Source organism: Bubalus bubalis, chromosome 9 (assembly GCF_019923935.1).
Source record: "Bubalus bubalis isolate 160015118507 breed Murrah chromosome 9, NDDB_SH_1, whole genome shotgun sequence".
Classification (NCBI taxonomy): Eukaryota; Metazoa; Chordata; class Mammalia; order Artiodactyla; family Bovidae; genus Bubalus; species Bubalus bubalis.
In genome coordinates this window covers 17,372,250-17,387,947 of record NC_059165.1, presented here as the reverse complement: position 1 = coordinate 17,387,947, position 15,698 = coordinate 17,372,250, and the positions used below count along the sequence as shown (strand labels likewise).

At 33.9% G+C, this 15,698-nt stretch overlaps 1 protein-coding gene across 15 annotated transcripts in view; it reads right to left on the bottom strand.

Moving 5' to 3' along the window:
* Positions 1-15,698, bottom strand: part of FAM172A (family with sequence similarity 172 member A) — a 414,351-nt gene that overhangs the window by 156,542 nt on the left and 242,111 nt on the right. The window contains exon 9 of one of the 15 annotated variants that reach the window (XM_044947300.2): positions 14,773-15,629. The exons of the other annotated variants lie outside the window; for them this stretch is intronic. Within the exon in view, the coding sequence (XP_044803235.1) occupies positions 15,606-15,629 (24 nt within the window). The 3' untranslated portion in view covers positions 14,773-15,605. Of the gene's footprint in view, positions 1-14,772; positions 15,630-15,698 lie in introns of those variants that run through there. 15 annotated transcript variants of the gene reach the window in all.

Sequence of the window (15,698 nt, the reverse complement as noted above, 5' to 3'; positions counted from 1 at the left end):
CCACCGAGGAGATCTGTACACATAAACTGCTTTAATTCTGTGGACTAAACGGTGGTTGTTTTGTTCTTTTTTCTGATCAACTTGGCAGGTAAAGTCAGTCAAACTTGTTTCTTCATGAAGACACTGCCTTACCATGGAAATGAATGTGGAAACATTCATCTTTGTCAGAAATTATGTCAAATTATTCAAATTTATTGGTGAATTACAGCAAACATCCCAGCTGATGAACATCTCAGTCATATGTTTTTTTAGAGAACACTTATGGTTCTAAAAAGATAACATTACAATGAGCCTTCCCATTCTGAAGCAAAGATGTTTGGAGAGGACATGGGGTCTGTTATTAAAGATAGTAGTGTTTTAAAATCATAAAATATTCCAAAGATGTCCAACACTGTAAGTAGGAAAATGTATTCCTTTAAATAGTGTCGCTATTGTTTTCTCCTCTCCTTGTTATGGTCTTTTCAGGACCCTTAGGAAGCTGTCTCTAAGACTCTTTCTGCCAGCTTCCATCTTTTCCACAGACACACAGAGGCCTTCACATTAGCACTGCTTCTCTGGCTTGAGGTAACAAACGATTAGCTACAGCACAGTGGTGTGATGTTCATGTTATTCTTTGCTGTACTACACCCGGCCAATGTCTCAGAAATTAATGCAAGTATATCAGGATCTGAAATTAACTTTTTATAGCCAAAAGCAACGTCCTGCTAGGAGGAGAAAAACCTATTATAAATGGGCTGGCCTCTGATTGCTTGTAGATGGTGAGTACCAGGAAAATAACATTTCAAATTATACAATGTTGAATATGAAAAAAGCTGCCCCATATTGATTAATCAGTGTTTTGTTTATGAACTGATAAGGTCTAACTAGGTAGTTCCTATTCTTTGTAAGTGACAGATCTATTACAAAAGATCAGACATGAACCTAAATTAGCTAATGCGCTTATGAGGCTATATAGAAATAACTATAAAAGAAAAATACTTGAATGAAAGATAAAGCCAATATTTCTCTCTGAACCATGTATTAACTTTGAAAGTTTTTTCCCTAAAAAATTACATAAAACTAGTCACATTTAATTTAAGTGTATACCTTATTCAATAAACACTATCAAATAATTAGTTCTGAAAGAAAAAAAAATCAGCCTAGGATAAAGCAAGTATCCATTTCTCTTTATAACATTTTAAATAATTTCTCTTTAAAATACTCATTTAGTATAAGCTAATTTGGGGTGCTATAATGCAACGGTATTTTACAAATTTTATTAAAAACTGCCCAAGTGTTTATGTTCAGCTGTTTACCAGTAACCAAGTTTCACTATGCTAGCAGTATCTTTTGTTCCTTTTTGGTTAGGATGCAAAACAGATGCCATGAAAACACTAAAATCTGCAAAAATACTTTATTCTAAATACTCATGTTAAAGATCAGTATCTTTAGCTAATAAAAACAAGGCATGATTTAACTGCATATTTTCATATATATAACATCTGGTTACAACTCTACAGGAGACGAATAAGAAATTTCACCAGCTCTCTTACAGATCTGATTAATTAGGAGAACAGGCAAAAACATTTTTCTATATTCTATAGGCTACTGACTGCTTTCCACTTTTGCAGGGGATGTAAGGAAGAGAGGGAAAAGAGAGTTTTACTTTAAAAAATAACATAAAGTCACCAATATTCTTAGAGATTCCAGGTAGTTCTGTAGTTTGAAACATGAGTATTTAAGTCTAGAGTAGATGTTAAGATTCTAAAAAATGAATAAAATATTTATATTTTTAAGTAGATCAAAATATATTGCCAGTTGAAAAAGTTTAGTTAATTATGTTATCACTTTATTATCAGCTAGTAACCACAGCTCTAATCTATAAATATAGTTATGAATGGTAGCATATCCAGTTTTCCTCTACTCATTTGCAAGTGCTGAAACAGAAGATTAAATACACTCTTTAAAATAGTTTGGAAGAACTGCAGACCACTTTTGAATTAAGAACATGCCTGAAAATTACAAATAGTATCACTGGGATTTATATAAGCAAAAGGTACAAATTATTGCTATCTGTGGTCTTTATTCCTATGCTTTGCTTATCTTTTTCTTGACCTTTATCCAAATGAATCACACTAACTCTCAAATGCTTTCTCTCACTTGATTTCTAAAGCTGTTCATCACACTTGCTGGCTAGAAGCACAGCTGGCAAGGGATCTAAACCTCATCACTGGGCAAACTTGCCCTTCTGGTTTTGCCAAGAATGACATTTCCAATGGAAAAGAAAAAAAAAGTTACTGTATGGGATACTGGATACTGTATTTGTGTGTGAGAACTAATAGCTCCACCCTCTTTGTCAGCAGTACATATAGCATTAGAAATAAAACCAAAATAACAAAGAATTAAACAGCCTAGAGTTCTCTAAATTCAATTGTTAATTAAAGTAGGAGCCCAGAGATCAGCTGAGTATTTTTACTCATTTCCTGAAGAAAGAGGCAACGGAGGATAAGCAGTGCCCCCTAGTGTCAATAACCACAGACAATAAAAGCTAAAAGAAAAGTTGCTAATGTTAACTGAAATAAAATTATTAAAAATATTTGCATGTGATAAATTATAAATCCATCGTTATTCAAATTTTAAAATTTACATGTATATAAAGTCATACCATATAATCATTTATTTAATACTGATTTGCTGAGGAATGCGTGCTCACAGGAGCGCGCGCACATGCACTCACGCGCACACACTGTACACAGTCTGACATGGCCAAGATGTCTTTAATGTTCCAGGCAGCTCAGAAAAAATATTCCACCCAGCACAGCAGGCCATGCATGAAGCGGGTGTCAGCAAGCCCAGCAGAATCACTCACTGTGAAGACGTCTAATAGGAACTGCTGAATACACAATACAGGCAGCATGGCCTGAATGGCTAGAATGGAGTGGCCAGGACAGAGTCCGAAGGTTTCAAATCCAGCCGAAATTATAATTAAACTTGTAATGGGTATTCAGACATTTCTCTCTCTCTCTCTCTCTTTTTTTTTTTTTTTTCGTAATAAGAGGCCAGCATAACTAGCCTATACTAGAGAACACTGCAACTTTTACTGTGCCATCTCTGAATATTGGATCCTAAGTTTCAAATGCAAATAAATAAAATACACAACTGTCTTTAGAAGAAAATGCAACACAGGAAATTCAAATATTATAAAAAAAGTACATAGATTTTATGGCATTTCAATTTGGGGAAATTTTTCTGATATAATCGATAAGAAAACTTAAAAGCTGTACTAAGACCAATGAGGTATCTATACAGTGACATTTTTGACAAAAAGGTAAGTAAGCTTATTTTATTAAATACTGTCTAGGTCACTAATTTACTAACAGCAATTTTTGTCATAGAATTCATAAATGGAGACCAAAAAAAAGGAAAAAGAAAGCACCAATATAAATAAAAATGATAAACAAGAAAGAATAAAAACCTAAGATGCCTAGGTTATATGTCTCAAATAAACTATTAATAGGAAACAAATTAATAGAAAACCTATTGCATAATTTCATTCGAATAAAAGCACAACTCAAAAGATAAGTTCCAAGCTATTTAAAAAATGCATTTATATAGAAAACTGTTAGCTACTTTCCACATAAACCAATAATGCAGATACTACTTGCTTTGCATTTTAAAAAGCTAGGAGCATAATCAGGCTTTTATGAAAAGATTGCAATGTGCATTTAAATTGCTCCACCTTTAAAATGAGGAAGGTGTAAATGCAGTTGTTTATTAGGCATAAACTCAATGTCCAAATGATAAGCGTAGATAGGTATTTAGGACTTTAACAAAAACTTCTGGTTAAAACAGAAGCTGACACTTCAGCTGTTTAAATTTGGTTAAAAATTAGTTCTAAAATGTCCGCTACTAAGTTTTGCTAAAAGTTTAACTTTGGCAGGACTGTTAAATTTTTAAATGATTAGAGAACAACAATAACCTTCTTGGGTGACATTAGCAAGTATATAAATGCAGATGAACATATTTATGGCCATGTTAACTGTATTAATATCTATTTTGTTACATCAAAAAGTACGAGTTACTTCTCAGAAAAATTTCCACAGGAAATGAAATTTTATCCTTAATCAGTAAAAGTAGGTACCTGCTTAAATAGGTGATAGTGAAAAATCAAAGTTGTGTGCCTAATTTTGAGGGGGAGAGGCCGGATTTTTAATTTGGCAGAACACTTGCAGAATATACTACACATCACGTAATTTCCTTCAACAGGTAGAAACATTGTTTTAGGAAGCTGCCTTCTTTTACCTCTTTTACAAGTTTTTGTTTTCAGGGATACTTACAGTTTTATCTTTAATTCAACTCTAGAATATCTGGTGGTTGTTACTGATGTAGATATAGAGTGATATGAGATTTTCAACCGCATCCCAGAGCTCACCTATGTTACTTGCCAAAAGACCCAAGAAAAAGAGAGAGAGAGAAGTTCTAAAGATTAAGAAATAACACAACACTGTTAAGAAAAGCTTTCATTTTGGGAGATAAAAATTAAGAATTTTTAGACTTAACCCAGCACATTTCTATATGTGCTGATTTGGGGGACATCTGAATAAATGTCTGGGGCCGAATTTTTCTTGTTACAGAAAAAGGAAAAGGTAAGTACGTCTATGCCTGTTGCATGAAAAAGATGCTGGATTAGAAGCAGAAAGACAGTAAAGCTAGGTTTATATACAGACCAATAGAGATAGTGATTAGGAGCTATTATTATTCCCACGAGTTTAAAAAAAAAAGAAAAAGGTCTGCAACTCATATACTCTATTATCAGCATTAACATGCCCACTGATTGCATTTGATTCCTTTACAGAATACCTTAGATAAAAGTTTAGAAATACGTGTACACAGACACCAACACAAAGATAAATTTTAAAATATGAGTTTTAGCTTTAGTTTCTTAAAGCCTACATAAAAATGTTCAAATACAAATTTTCTTTTGCATCTGAGTTCTAAATAACTACAAACAAGAAGCTTTCTGTAAAGTGTTTAGAGGCAGAAAAAGAATATAAAAGATCATTTCAAGGGAAGGTATTTTCTTAACATGAATATTTTTTCTGGTATCTAACAAGTATGTGCCTCTTCATGCATATGGTATCTGTAAAGATTACTCAGTAAGAGTTTCCACATAGTTAAACAATCATACACATGTATCAAATTTTTAGTCAATAACTCTCATTATAATCAAAACATTTTTTTCAAGATGATAAAGCAAAACTACTACATTTTCAGGAATGATTAGATATTATTAAAAGTTAGAAAACATAAAAAGGGCAAAAAACGAATACTAGTCTTTTGACATAATTTCTTTAGCCACAGGTATTTTAAATATCATTTGGACACGCTCATTTTTTGCCAATTGTGGTTAGTACTTGCTTATTAGCCAACATATATTGTTCATTTTTATTATCATGGCCCATGAGTTAGGGAGTGTAAGAGGAAAGGTAGTAAATGATTATTTTATTCAGAAATTATATAATATTTTATTTATGTTTTGTCCTCAGAAAGGTAACATTTTTGCCTAAAATCAAATATATTTTATTTAACTTATATTTTACATTTTATTTTCTTGAAAAATCTGCAACTTTTATATATATTGAGAGTTAAAAATCATAGCTACAACAAAAACTTAAGTCTGAAGCAACCAGAGATAAAATAATATCATAATGAATGACAGGAAATATACAAGCATATCTTTCATGATGAAATATCAAATTTTGCTCATTAAATGAACAAGAATACATTTTGAAATTTTATGAAGAGATATATCTTTAATATATAATTAATTATTAATTGTTTTTACTACAAAGTTACTGTGGTATTATTAGAAATTCTTAGATTTACAATATGCTACACTAGAAACGTGGTAACTTCTAGCAATTACCAATAAATATATGAAGCTTTATCAAAGGGAAATAGTTAAGAAGAGGACTGAAATCATTGTATCCTTCCTTCTATGATTCAAAATTTTTTTATTCCTATATTTGAAAACCCATTAGCTTGAAAGCTTTTTAGAAATTCCTTGTTTCCTCCTGACACGTGGGAAAAAGTAATGGATTTCACTGGACAACTTTGTACCAGCTATTTCACTATCTTTATGCTTACCAGGACCTTACAGCAAAACCCTCTAGTTTTCCCAGACATCTTTTAGAGTCTGAGCACAGCGAACATACTTTGGACTTAGAACTCCATATCCTTCCATGCAAGGAGGAGTCTGGAGAACTTTTCTACTCTTAGATCCTAGATTATTACTTGAGAAGTAATAATAATAATAATAATAAAACAACAGTAGACATTATACTACATCCTGGTAATTACACCAGAAGTCAATATCCTTTTTCCCCCTACCCAAAAATGAATTATATTTCTTCAGCTGTGTCCATACATGAAGCTGATTATGTAGTATAAATTTAGGGGGAAGAAATACAGCAACTGTGACTGAATTATAGAGCAGAAAGCCTGGCCAGCTCAAGGGTGTATTTATACTTATTCGCAGTTGCTCATGTCACTTGCATTCAGGGTTGTCGTTCAGTCTATGAGGGGTTTTCACTGGATCTTCTGTGGCACCATACACGTGTTGGTTGTATGCAGTCAATGGTTCTTCAACATAGCTACGCAAAAGCACTTTCCAGCATCTGAATTAGCTTGTTTGATCATGAGTTGCTGTGAAATATAGACCCTTCAGACTTCTGAGGTAAAAGAGCTCTCTTCTACTCATGAGATTATTTTACATCTAACAGGAGCTTAAGATATATACTCACTCATTCAGATATGCAAATTCAACCACCAGAGACAAGTAAATTATGCAAGATGATGCACATTTCATTTTAGCTGGAAAAAATGTGCAAACACTATACAATTCCACTTCAGAGAGCTTTACTTGCACCAAGTTGAGACGCACTGAACACAAGTTGCAATGTAATATCCATGTAATATCCAATGTAATATCCACAGATTGGATTCAGTGTTCAAGAGCTGTGTCTAAGTACTTAAAGAGGTTTTTACATTTTAATACTTTTCTAGGCCTTTTTCATAGGTATTTGCACAAAATTTTCCCAAACTACCAAATTTATAGCCAACCTTCAAAAAATAATTATGTCACTATTTTATGAGTACTTTTTTCAACTTATATAATTCACATACAAATATGATTAACATTTTAGACCTTTTAGTTAAGTTCCAATCATCCACAAATCTAATATTTTCAATATAAGGCCTTATTTTCCAATATATGTTATTTACATCAATAACAATTCTGATTACCAACACTTCTACTTGCTGAGTAAATTTCATATAACTCATGTATATCCCTGATTAATGCTACAGCTTTTAGAGAACACCCTTAAGGGAGCAAATGACATCATCTAACAACTTGACGTGCTTATTGCTCTTATATAATAGACATTTAATTCATTCCAGGTTTAATTTTAAAGCATGAATTCTAGCACTTGTGAAGCAAACGAAACATGATTCCTAATATTTTACTATCAAAGTTTATAAAACAGAATTATTAAAAGAAGGTTTCTGTGGCTTGTGATATACTGAGTGATGCCACAGCAAGACAATTGAGTGAAATAACGGATGTGATGTTTTTCTGTTCAATTTAATTTCTATACTTTAACAATTTTCAGAAATAGTGACCTGTTTAATGAAAATAAAAGAGCATAGATGAAAACGTCCTGATTTGTAGTGAGTGTTACTAAATATGCTTTCTGAAACCATTAAGGGGTTGTAGCAGAGTTTAATCACTAACAGCACAATAATCAAATTCAGCCATGACACATTTCTAAATCTTGGCCAAAAGTAAACCTTCTTATAAATTCACATAGGCTTGGATGAAATAGCAAGCTGGTCAGGAGGAGGATACTGCCCTGCATCCAGGTTTGTCTCACCAGTCCCTTACTCAAGATGTAGTAAATAGGTTGTGGGTAATGGACATTTTCTTGATAATTAGCTGTGTAGACAAATATGTTCCCTGGCAGACAATACAAATGTTGATTTAAGGACCAGCCAATGAAGAGTGTTTAACTGTAAAACATTTACTGCTCAGTTTCTTACAGATTTGGTTGAAGACTGAATCCTAAAACTCAGGTTTCCATTGTCACCAAATAATGTGCAACTACATTATGATAGTGTATTTCACTTATACTTGATATGTAGCTGCTTAATAATTTCCACATTTGACAAGTTTATACTATTCAGATGAACATAACTAACAATGATCAGTAGTAACATACAAGCCATTCTGGACAACTGTTTGATAGTGAAACTAACAAAGCTGCTTATTTTCTTAAACACATAAAGCAATGCATTTCCACTCAAACTAAGGAATCTGTAAAGCTAGTAAAGATAAGTGGTAACCTATCACAAACACCAGTAAATTTTTTAGTTTATGTCTAGGTTTAAGGGATTATCTTTAAAGAAAATAGTTTTAGCTGGAAGAGAGATACACTGTTTTTAAAACAAAAGTAGTACAAGATAAGTGGCATATACTCTGGCAATTTTCTTTAACACAGCTTTTTCAAATATAATCTAGTCTACAGTGCACTCAAACTGAAGAAACATCCAAATTAGGCAAGGGGGGAAAAAAAAGAGATACTTATCCTAGCAAAAAGAACCTACACTCAAAAGAACATCTGAATAAAATTGAGACATCTGCAGTCAAGTTTTACCTTCTCCCTAGAATGTTTTGAGATGAACTCAGTGTAACACTGTCTTCCAAGAAAAGACAAAGTGATCAATGCAAGAACACATCAGACTGCCTTGGACAGGCCAATCAATGCAAGAAAGAACCTTGCCCAGGGCCTTATGCAAATAGAAGCACGTCCAGCAACCTAGGGAGGGAACATGCGCAATAGATCAATTGGATCTGAAAAACCTTACAGCTATATCAGCTTCAGACAGTAAATATATACTGATGAATACCATACACTTCCCACGAATTCTTAAAATGTGTTATTTTTATGAGCTAGGGAGAATTCTTAAAATGGGTTATTTTTAAGAGTTAAAAACTCTTTCTGGGATCTAGAGTGCAGCAAAAGGGAAGAAAGCATCACAGGAGAAACACCCAGCATCACTTTTAAGGTTGTGCAAATAAAGATTTCTTAAAACTTTCTGGCATAGCTGAATTCTGCTGACATTTCAGAAGGTCAGTTTTTTGTATGTTTGGTACGAAAGGGAAATAAAAATCCAGAAAAAAGGAATACTGTTCTTGAACAGGGAATAATTGAAAATGTCACGGGAGAAATAATTCAAGATATAAAATTAGAGTCATCATTCTCAGACTAAAACTCATCCAGTCACCAAAGAATATTCTCCATAGTGGCTAACCTATTGATATTTGGAGCAGTTTTTCTTTTAAAGTTAGTATCTGTATGTCCAAAATCACTCTAAAATCTGATTAGAATGTACAATAAGCTTAAGGGCTACTACACAAAGCTCTGTCCCTCTCAAATGGTCTTGAAGGCAAGTCAGATGCTTTATGAGGCTACATCAGAAGCATTCAATTACCAGGTTTTCAAAGGACTACTTGAGTACAAAATTATTTCGAAACTTAAAAGAAGATAAAAATTATATTTCAATCAGGAAAAATAATGGCAGGAAGTATAATATAGACACTGCCAAGCAAATAAGAAAAATTCTGTAAACATCTACTAATATACTTACTTTAATTGCCTTCCACTTTGGAATTCTGGATTACAATTTTTAGCTGCAGATGTATTTTCTATCAAGTATGTAGTGAACGCTCCTAATATTAAAAATAACATATCATTTTTCTTTTAGCTATTGATATACAAACTTTCCCTGGAAAAATACTACATAAAATAAGAAAATCAGACTTCTATTATAAAGTCCACTATTTAAAGCTGTTTATTTGACTGTTAAAAGGACAAAGATATCTTTAGACACTGGTTTATATAGCCAATGGAGAGAAATATGAGACTACAGAGGATAAACATAGCTTATTTTTTTCACATTTCTAGTGCTTTCTATACTGCTAAGTTTTAGTTTCAGTTTATTTAGTAAGACTTCTTTTCCTAAAGTTTAACAAAATCTGTCATTAAGTTGTTTGATCATCTTTATTGAGACCTAAACTTTTATAAAAACTTTAACTATTTACATGGAGAAAGCATAATATAAAATCAAAGCAATATAAAAATCTCGTAACTTTTCAAGAATTAGGTATCAGGTGAAACACTTATAATAAATCGTAAAGGCATGAAGTATTAGGTTAATTATAGGTACTCAAACATTTCCTTTTCCAATTTTAACTTCAAATATGAGAATTTTGAGTGGTCTGATATTCACAGTGAAATATAAACTCCAATTTATAGTAAGTAAAATACAGAGGACCAAGCAACCATAGTTTCATTTTGTTACAATATTTAAACTTATATTTCCTCTAATATATAGGAAAAATGTAGAAAAACAATTTTAGAGTATTATCACCTAATATTTGATATGCCTTAACAGTGTGATAGGCACTGAATAATGAAATTTTATTCTTCCTGATATAAATCTGTACAATATGTGTGATTTTTGCTTTTAAAAGTATATCCTCAATTTTGTCAGGTAAGATATATATCTTATCAAAGAAGTTTGTGCTTTGAAATATAAACAATTTCTTTAAATGGAAAGTTCCTTCATTAATTAAAAAATTCTAGTTTATTAGAAAAATATGTCATGTATGTTTCCCAAAACCCATCAGAGGGAATGTTTCATGGTAAATTCATTGATTCTGAGATGGGATTTCAATTACAAACTGAATGAATTTTGATTCTGACTCCTCTTTGTTGTACAGCTTTGGACAAGTTCCTCAACCTTTCTGACTCCTTCATCTGCAAATAGGCCTAATAATACCTACCGTAAGCTGTACAATGACTAGCTAAAATAATGCTTAATGAACAAATCTGTTTATATCCTAAACAAATGCTCTCTTCTGAATGGCAGTATGCATACTGGTCACGAGTGTGGGCTTTGGAGTTCCACAGTCTAGGTTTAAATTCTGGATCCATAACTTACTGGCTGTGTGATCTTAGTTATACTTAATATTTTGCTGCTTCCTCATACATAACTGAGGATTGTAATAATACTTCCATCATAAGGATTACATGATTAATATTGATAAAGCACTAAAGCAATGTATGGTACTTGGTAGGTGCTACGTTACATAGCTATCATTTCCAGTGGTGTGGACAGTGCGAAGGAGCAAACACTGATAGCAGAGATTGTTCCAGGAAGACTTGAAAGGTCAATTCCATTTAGTCGGTATTAGAAGACAGCCATCTATTTCCAGCATGGAAGAAGCAACAAAGAAGAGCCAACCAGAGGCTTGGCCAAGGAAACTCATCTGCTTTCCAGATTTTCATAGTGTTTTCAATTTTTCTGCTTAAACTGAATTTCCAGAACACCACATCAAAACATATTCAAAACTTAAAAATGATTTGGGGATTGCCTGTTATTTTAAATTTTCCACACCTTCTTTCCCCTTCAGTAGTTTGGGTAATTAAGAATTGATTTAAACAGAAAGTCTGCTTGGAAGGCACAAAAAAGAATAAGCAGCAAAGAGGCTAGAGAATAAAAACTAAGTGATCATGTAATTCAACAGAGAAATAAGAACTGAGTCCTGAAATACATGAAAAACCAGGAGACTGTTTTACGGATAAGAGTCACCATAGTTAAGAGTCCTGTGCTTTGTTGGGTCCAACTCTTTGTGACCCTATGGACTGTAGCCCTCCAGGCTCCTCTGTCCATGGGATTCTCCAGGCAAGAATCCTGGAGTGGGTTGCCATTTCCTCTTCCAGGGCATCTTCCTGACCCAGGGACTGAACCTGTGTCTCATGTCTCCTGCGTTGGCGGGTGGATTCTTTAACCACTAGCGCCACCTGGGAAGCCCAATAGTATCATATAACATGCACACTGCGCAGGAATTTGATGGAGGAGCTTACTGTGACAAAGGGAGAGGTACACTTTAAAAACAATTATTGGAGTATAGTTGCTCTACAATGTTGTGTGAGTTTCTGCTGTAAAGTGGAGAGGCCACAGTTTTAAAGGAAAAAATATATATTTACATGTTTCTCATCTGTAAAATGGGGATGATAACAGTACTTACAAAGTTATAATGATTGAATGAGATAAAGTATATTTACATGAAGTACATGCTTAGGACAGTGCCTGGTACACAGTATCATTTAAGCATTAGTGTTGCTGCTGCTGAACATAATGTCTCTGCCTTCTGATTTGCAAGACATTCATAAATACTAGTTTCATTTAAAATGCTCAATTTCAGTGACACTGTTACGAACTGTTAAGAATTGTTCTTGACCCAACAACGTCTATGGCTAGCTGACAGATAAAATGGATTCTTTGATAATAGCAATGACAAGGTTCTATTAGAGTAAGAGACGTCTCTACCACAGCAATCAGAAATGAAAGTATCTGTTCTGCTTGAGAGTTTAGTATAAGATCTTAGAGAAAACACAAGTGTTATCAAATATTAAGGTTTATAATATGCTCATTGTGGGTTTCCCAGATGGCACAGTGGTAGAATCCACCTGCCAAATCAGGAGACCAGGAGATTCAGGACGTGTGGGTTTGATCCCTGGATTGGGAAGATCCACTGGAGTAGGAAATGGCAACTCACTCCAGTATTCTTGCCTGGAAAATCCCATGGACAGAAGAGTCTGGTGGGCTTCAGTCCATGGGATCTCAAAGAGTCAGACACAATTAAGCACACACACACACAAATATATCTAATATATTACTACATATTTAAAACTAGGACATAAATATGAATACATTTAACATTTTGATAGGTGTCCTAAAATGTGCAACAGGAAACAAAATTGAAAACTTAAGGCTGAGTCTGTAATAGTGCAGATCTGTAATAGTGGCAGAAACTATATTACTTTATTAATGGTACTGGAACTAGGAATCTTTTTTCTGATGTAAATTGAGCAGTAATACAACAAAGACAACGTAGGGTAGGGTTTCATATCATTTTATTACAACGTATAGGACATCGCTTTACAGAGAAAGTCGAGGTTTCTTTGTTGTTAGCAAACAGCTACTGGATACTCTTAGGAATTCAATATTATAATTATAAAGAATCCCTTGATGCCTTATCACTGGAAAGAAGTCAACATGGGAACGTTCTATTGGAAGAGAAAGCTGAGTGTACTCAGTCTTTCTGTCTAATGCCTCTCTTCTAGAAAGACAAATTCAAGCTTTTCTTCTAATTCAGATGTCTAATTAATGCAGTAAAGAAATTTGAAGATAAGATCCTAGAAATTAGATATCAAGATTTATGGATATTTATTTTTTTTTAATTTTATTTTATTTTTAAACTTTACATAATTGTATTAGTTTTGCCAAATATCAAAATGAATCCGCCACAGGTATACATGTGTTCCCCATCCTGAACCCTCCTCCCTCCTCCCTCCCCATTTCATCCCTCTGGGTCATCCCTGTGCACCAGCCCCAAGCATCCAGTATCGTGCATCGAACCTGGACTGGCAACTCGTTTCATACATGATATTTTACATGTTTCAATTCCATTCTCCCAAATCTTCCCACCCTCTCCCTCTCTCACAGAGTCCATAAGACTGTTCTATACATCAGTGTCTCTTTTGCTGTCTCGTATATTTAGACATAAGCTAAGCCTATTAGATGCTAGGACACTTTTTAATCATTTGACTCAATTATTAAATTGTCACTATAATAGTAATTAAAATTTTTATTGTATTCTAATGCTCTTTAATAAACTTATGAGATTAATTCAAGTAAGGTATGTAAAAGTAGGAAGAGATCTGAATACACTAATAAATATATAAACGTGCAAACTAATTCCTAGAGGATATGAGATTTAACTTGTTCAATTTAATCACAGAAAATGAAGTTTGGGGTTAGGGTTAAGTTTGGCTACTTCTCTTGATTTGAGATTTTAATATCTTCTTACTCTATTTTCTACATTCACTGATCAATTTTCATTAATGGTCTAAGTGTCCAAAACTTCAAGGTCACAAACTGTACCTCCTAGACATTGAAACACACTTGCTCTAAATGTCCTTGCTGGTCAGCTCTGTTCTCCCATCCACCTTGCTTTGCTCCATTGTGTGGCTCTCTGTACAAATGCCCAGATGCCACTTTCTTCTGACCCAACACAACACCATTTGAGATCTGCTTCTGACAACTTATCTCTATATAAATCTAGGATCAAAAACAATTTACTGAGCATTATTATAAGTTCAGCTGGGCTAGGCAGCATACTAAGAACCAGAGAAGACAGAGGATTTGTTATTTATCCTCTGCCATTAATTAAGAAAAGGATTCTGAGGTGACTTAAAGCAAAAGATAAGTATAAATTAAGACACTGAGTAAGAGATTAAGGCTGAGAGTAACTAATAAAACGGGAAATTAACCATAGCGCTGGGTTTACAGGAGACAAAGGTAAAAAAGCATTATAGACTTTTTAATTTTCTGGCAAAAAGAGCTTATCACTTTATGAACAGAAACAATTCTTATTTAAGACAAATTTACTGCATGGATCTTTATATTGGGGAAGTTAATACAACCACCTCTTGGCTAAAATTTCACTTCACAATTATCTTATGATACTATTCTCTTTGTTTAATTGTGTTTCCTAGTTAGAATTTAGGGCTTCCCAGGTGGTGCAGTGGTAAAGAATTTGCCTGTCAATACAGCAGACACAGGTTCGATCCCTGGGTTGTGAAGATCCCCTTGAGGAGGAAATGGCAACCCACTCCAGTATCCTTGCTTGAAAAACCACACAGAGGAGCCTGGTGGCTACAGTCCACAGAGCTGCAAAGAATCAGACATGGCTGAGCACACACGCACGCACGCGTGCACTTAGAATCTGACTTTCCTGAAGCTCGGGGTCACGGGTGCTAATCTGTTTCCCCAGTACTTGTACAGAGTGGGATTTCGACTGAATAAATGAATGAATATCTGTGGTAGTTTTCTGAACCATTTCTTATTTTGATTTTATTCAATCTTAACTCCAATAAATAACTTTTATGAAGTCAAACTTCAGAGGCGCAGGGCTTTTTTGGGCACTAAATTCATTCAATGAAAAAGTGTGGAAAACTTACAACAGAAAATGAAGTGAGAAAAAATTATATATATTCATATAATTTTTAATATATATGTTAAAAGTCCCAACTCTAAAAGTCAAGATCCCAGGAGCTTAGAGGAGTAGTATCACTTTGTTTCCTGGGACCCAGAGAAAGCTTTAGACCCACAGTGTGATCATTTCACAGTCTAAGAGCAGGAAAAATGCACCTCTTCCCACCCCAAGTCTTTTATTGCCACAGAAACCTGATAACCAGTCTACCAAGGGTAAGTCCTAGGTGTCCACATGAACTTAGAACGAAATATTCTACTCAGTCTCATTCTGACTTGTTATATAAACTGAACTGCTGCCTTGATTCATCATTTCATTGTCCTGATTTTCCTGCCTATTAGACCCTCTTTCTTTCTCAAGAGAAGACCCTGTGTCTAAATCCCCAGCCAATGGTTGAAGCCTTAAACTTTCGTTGATTTATTCATCCTGTCCCAGTGTTGAATCATCTTCTTTTTTTCTTCCTTCCCTATAAGGCAAAGAGGTGGAGTTTGGTTGTGGAGAAGAGGTAGTCTTAGAACCAATGACATTCTGTTTG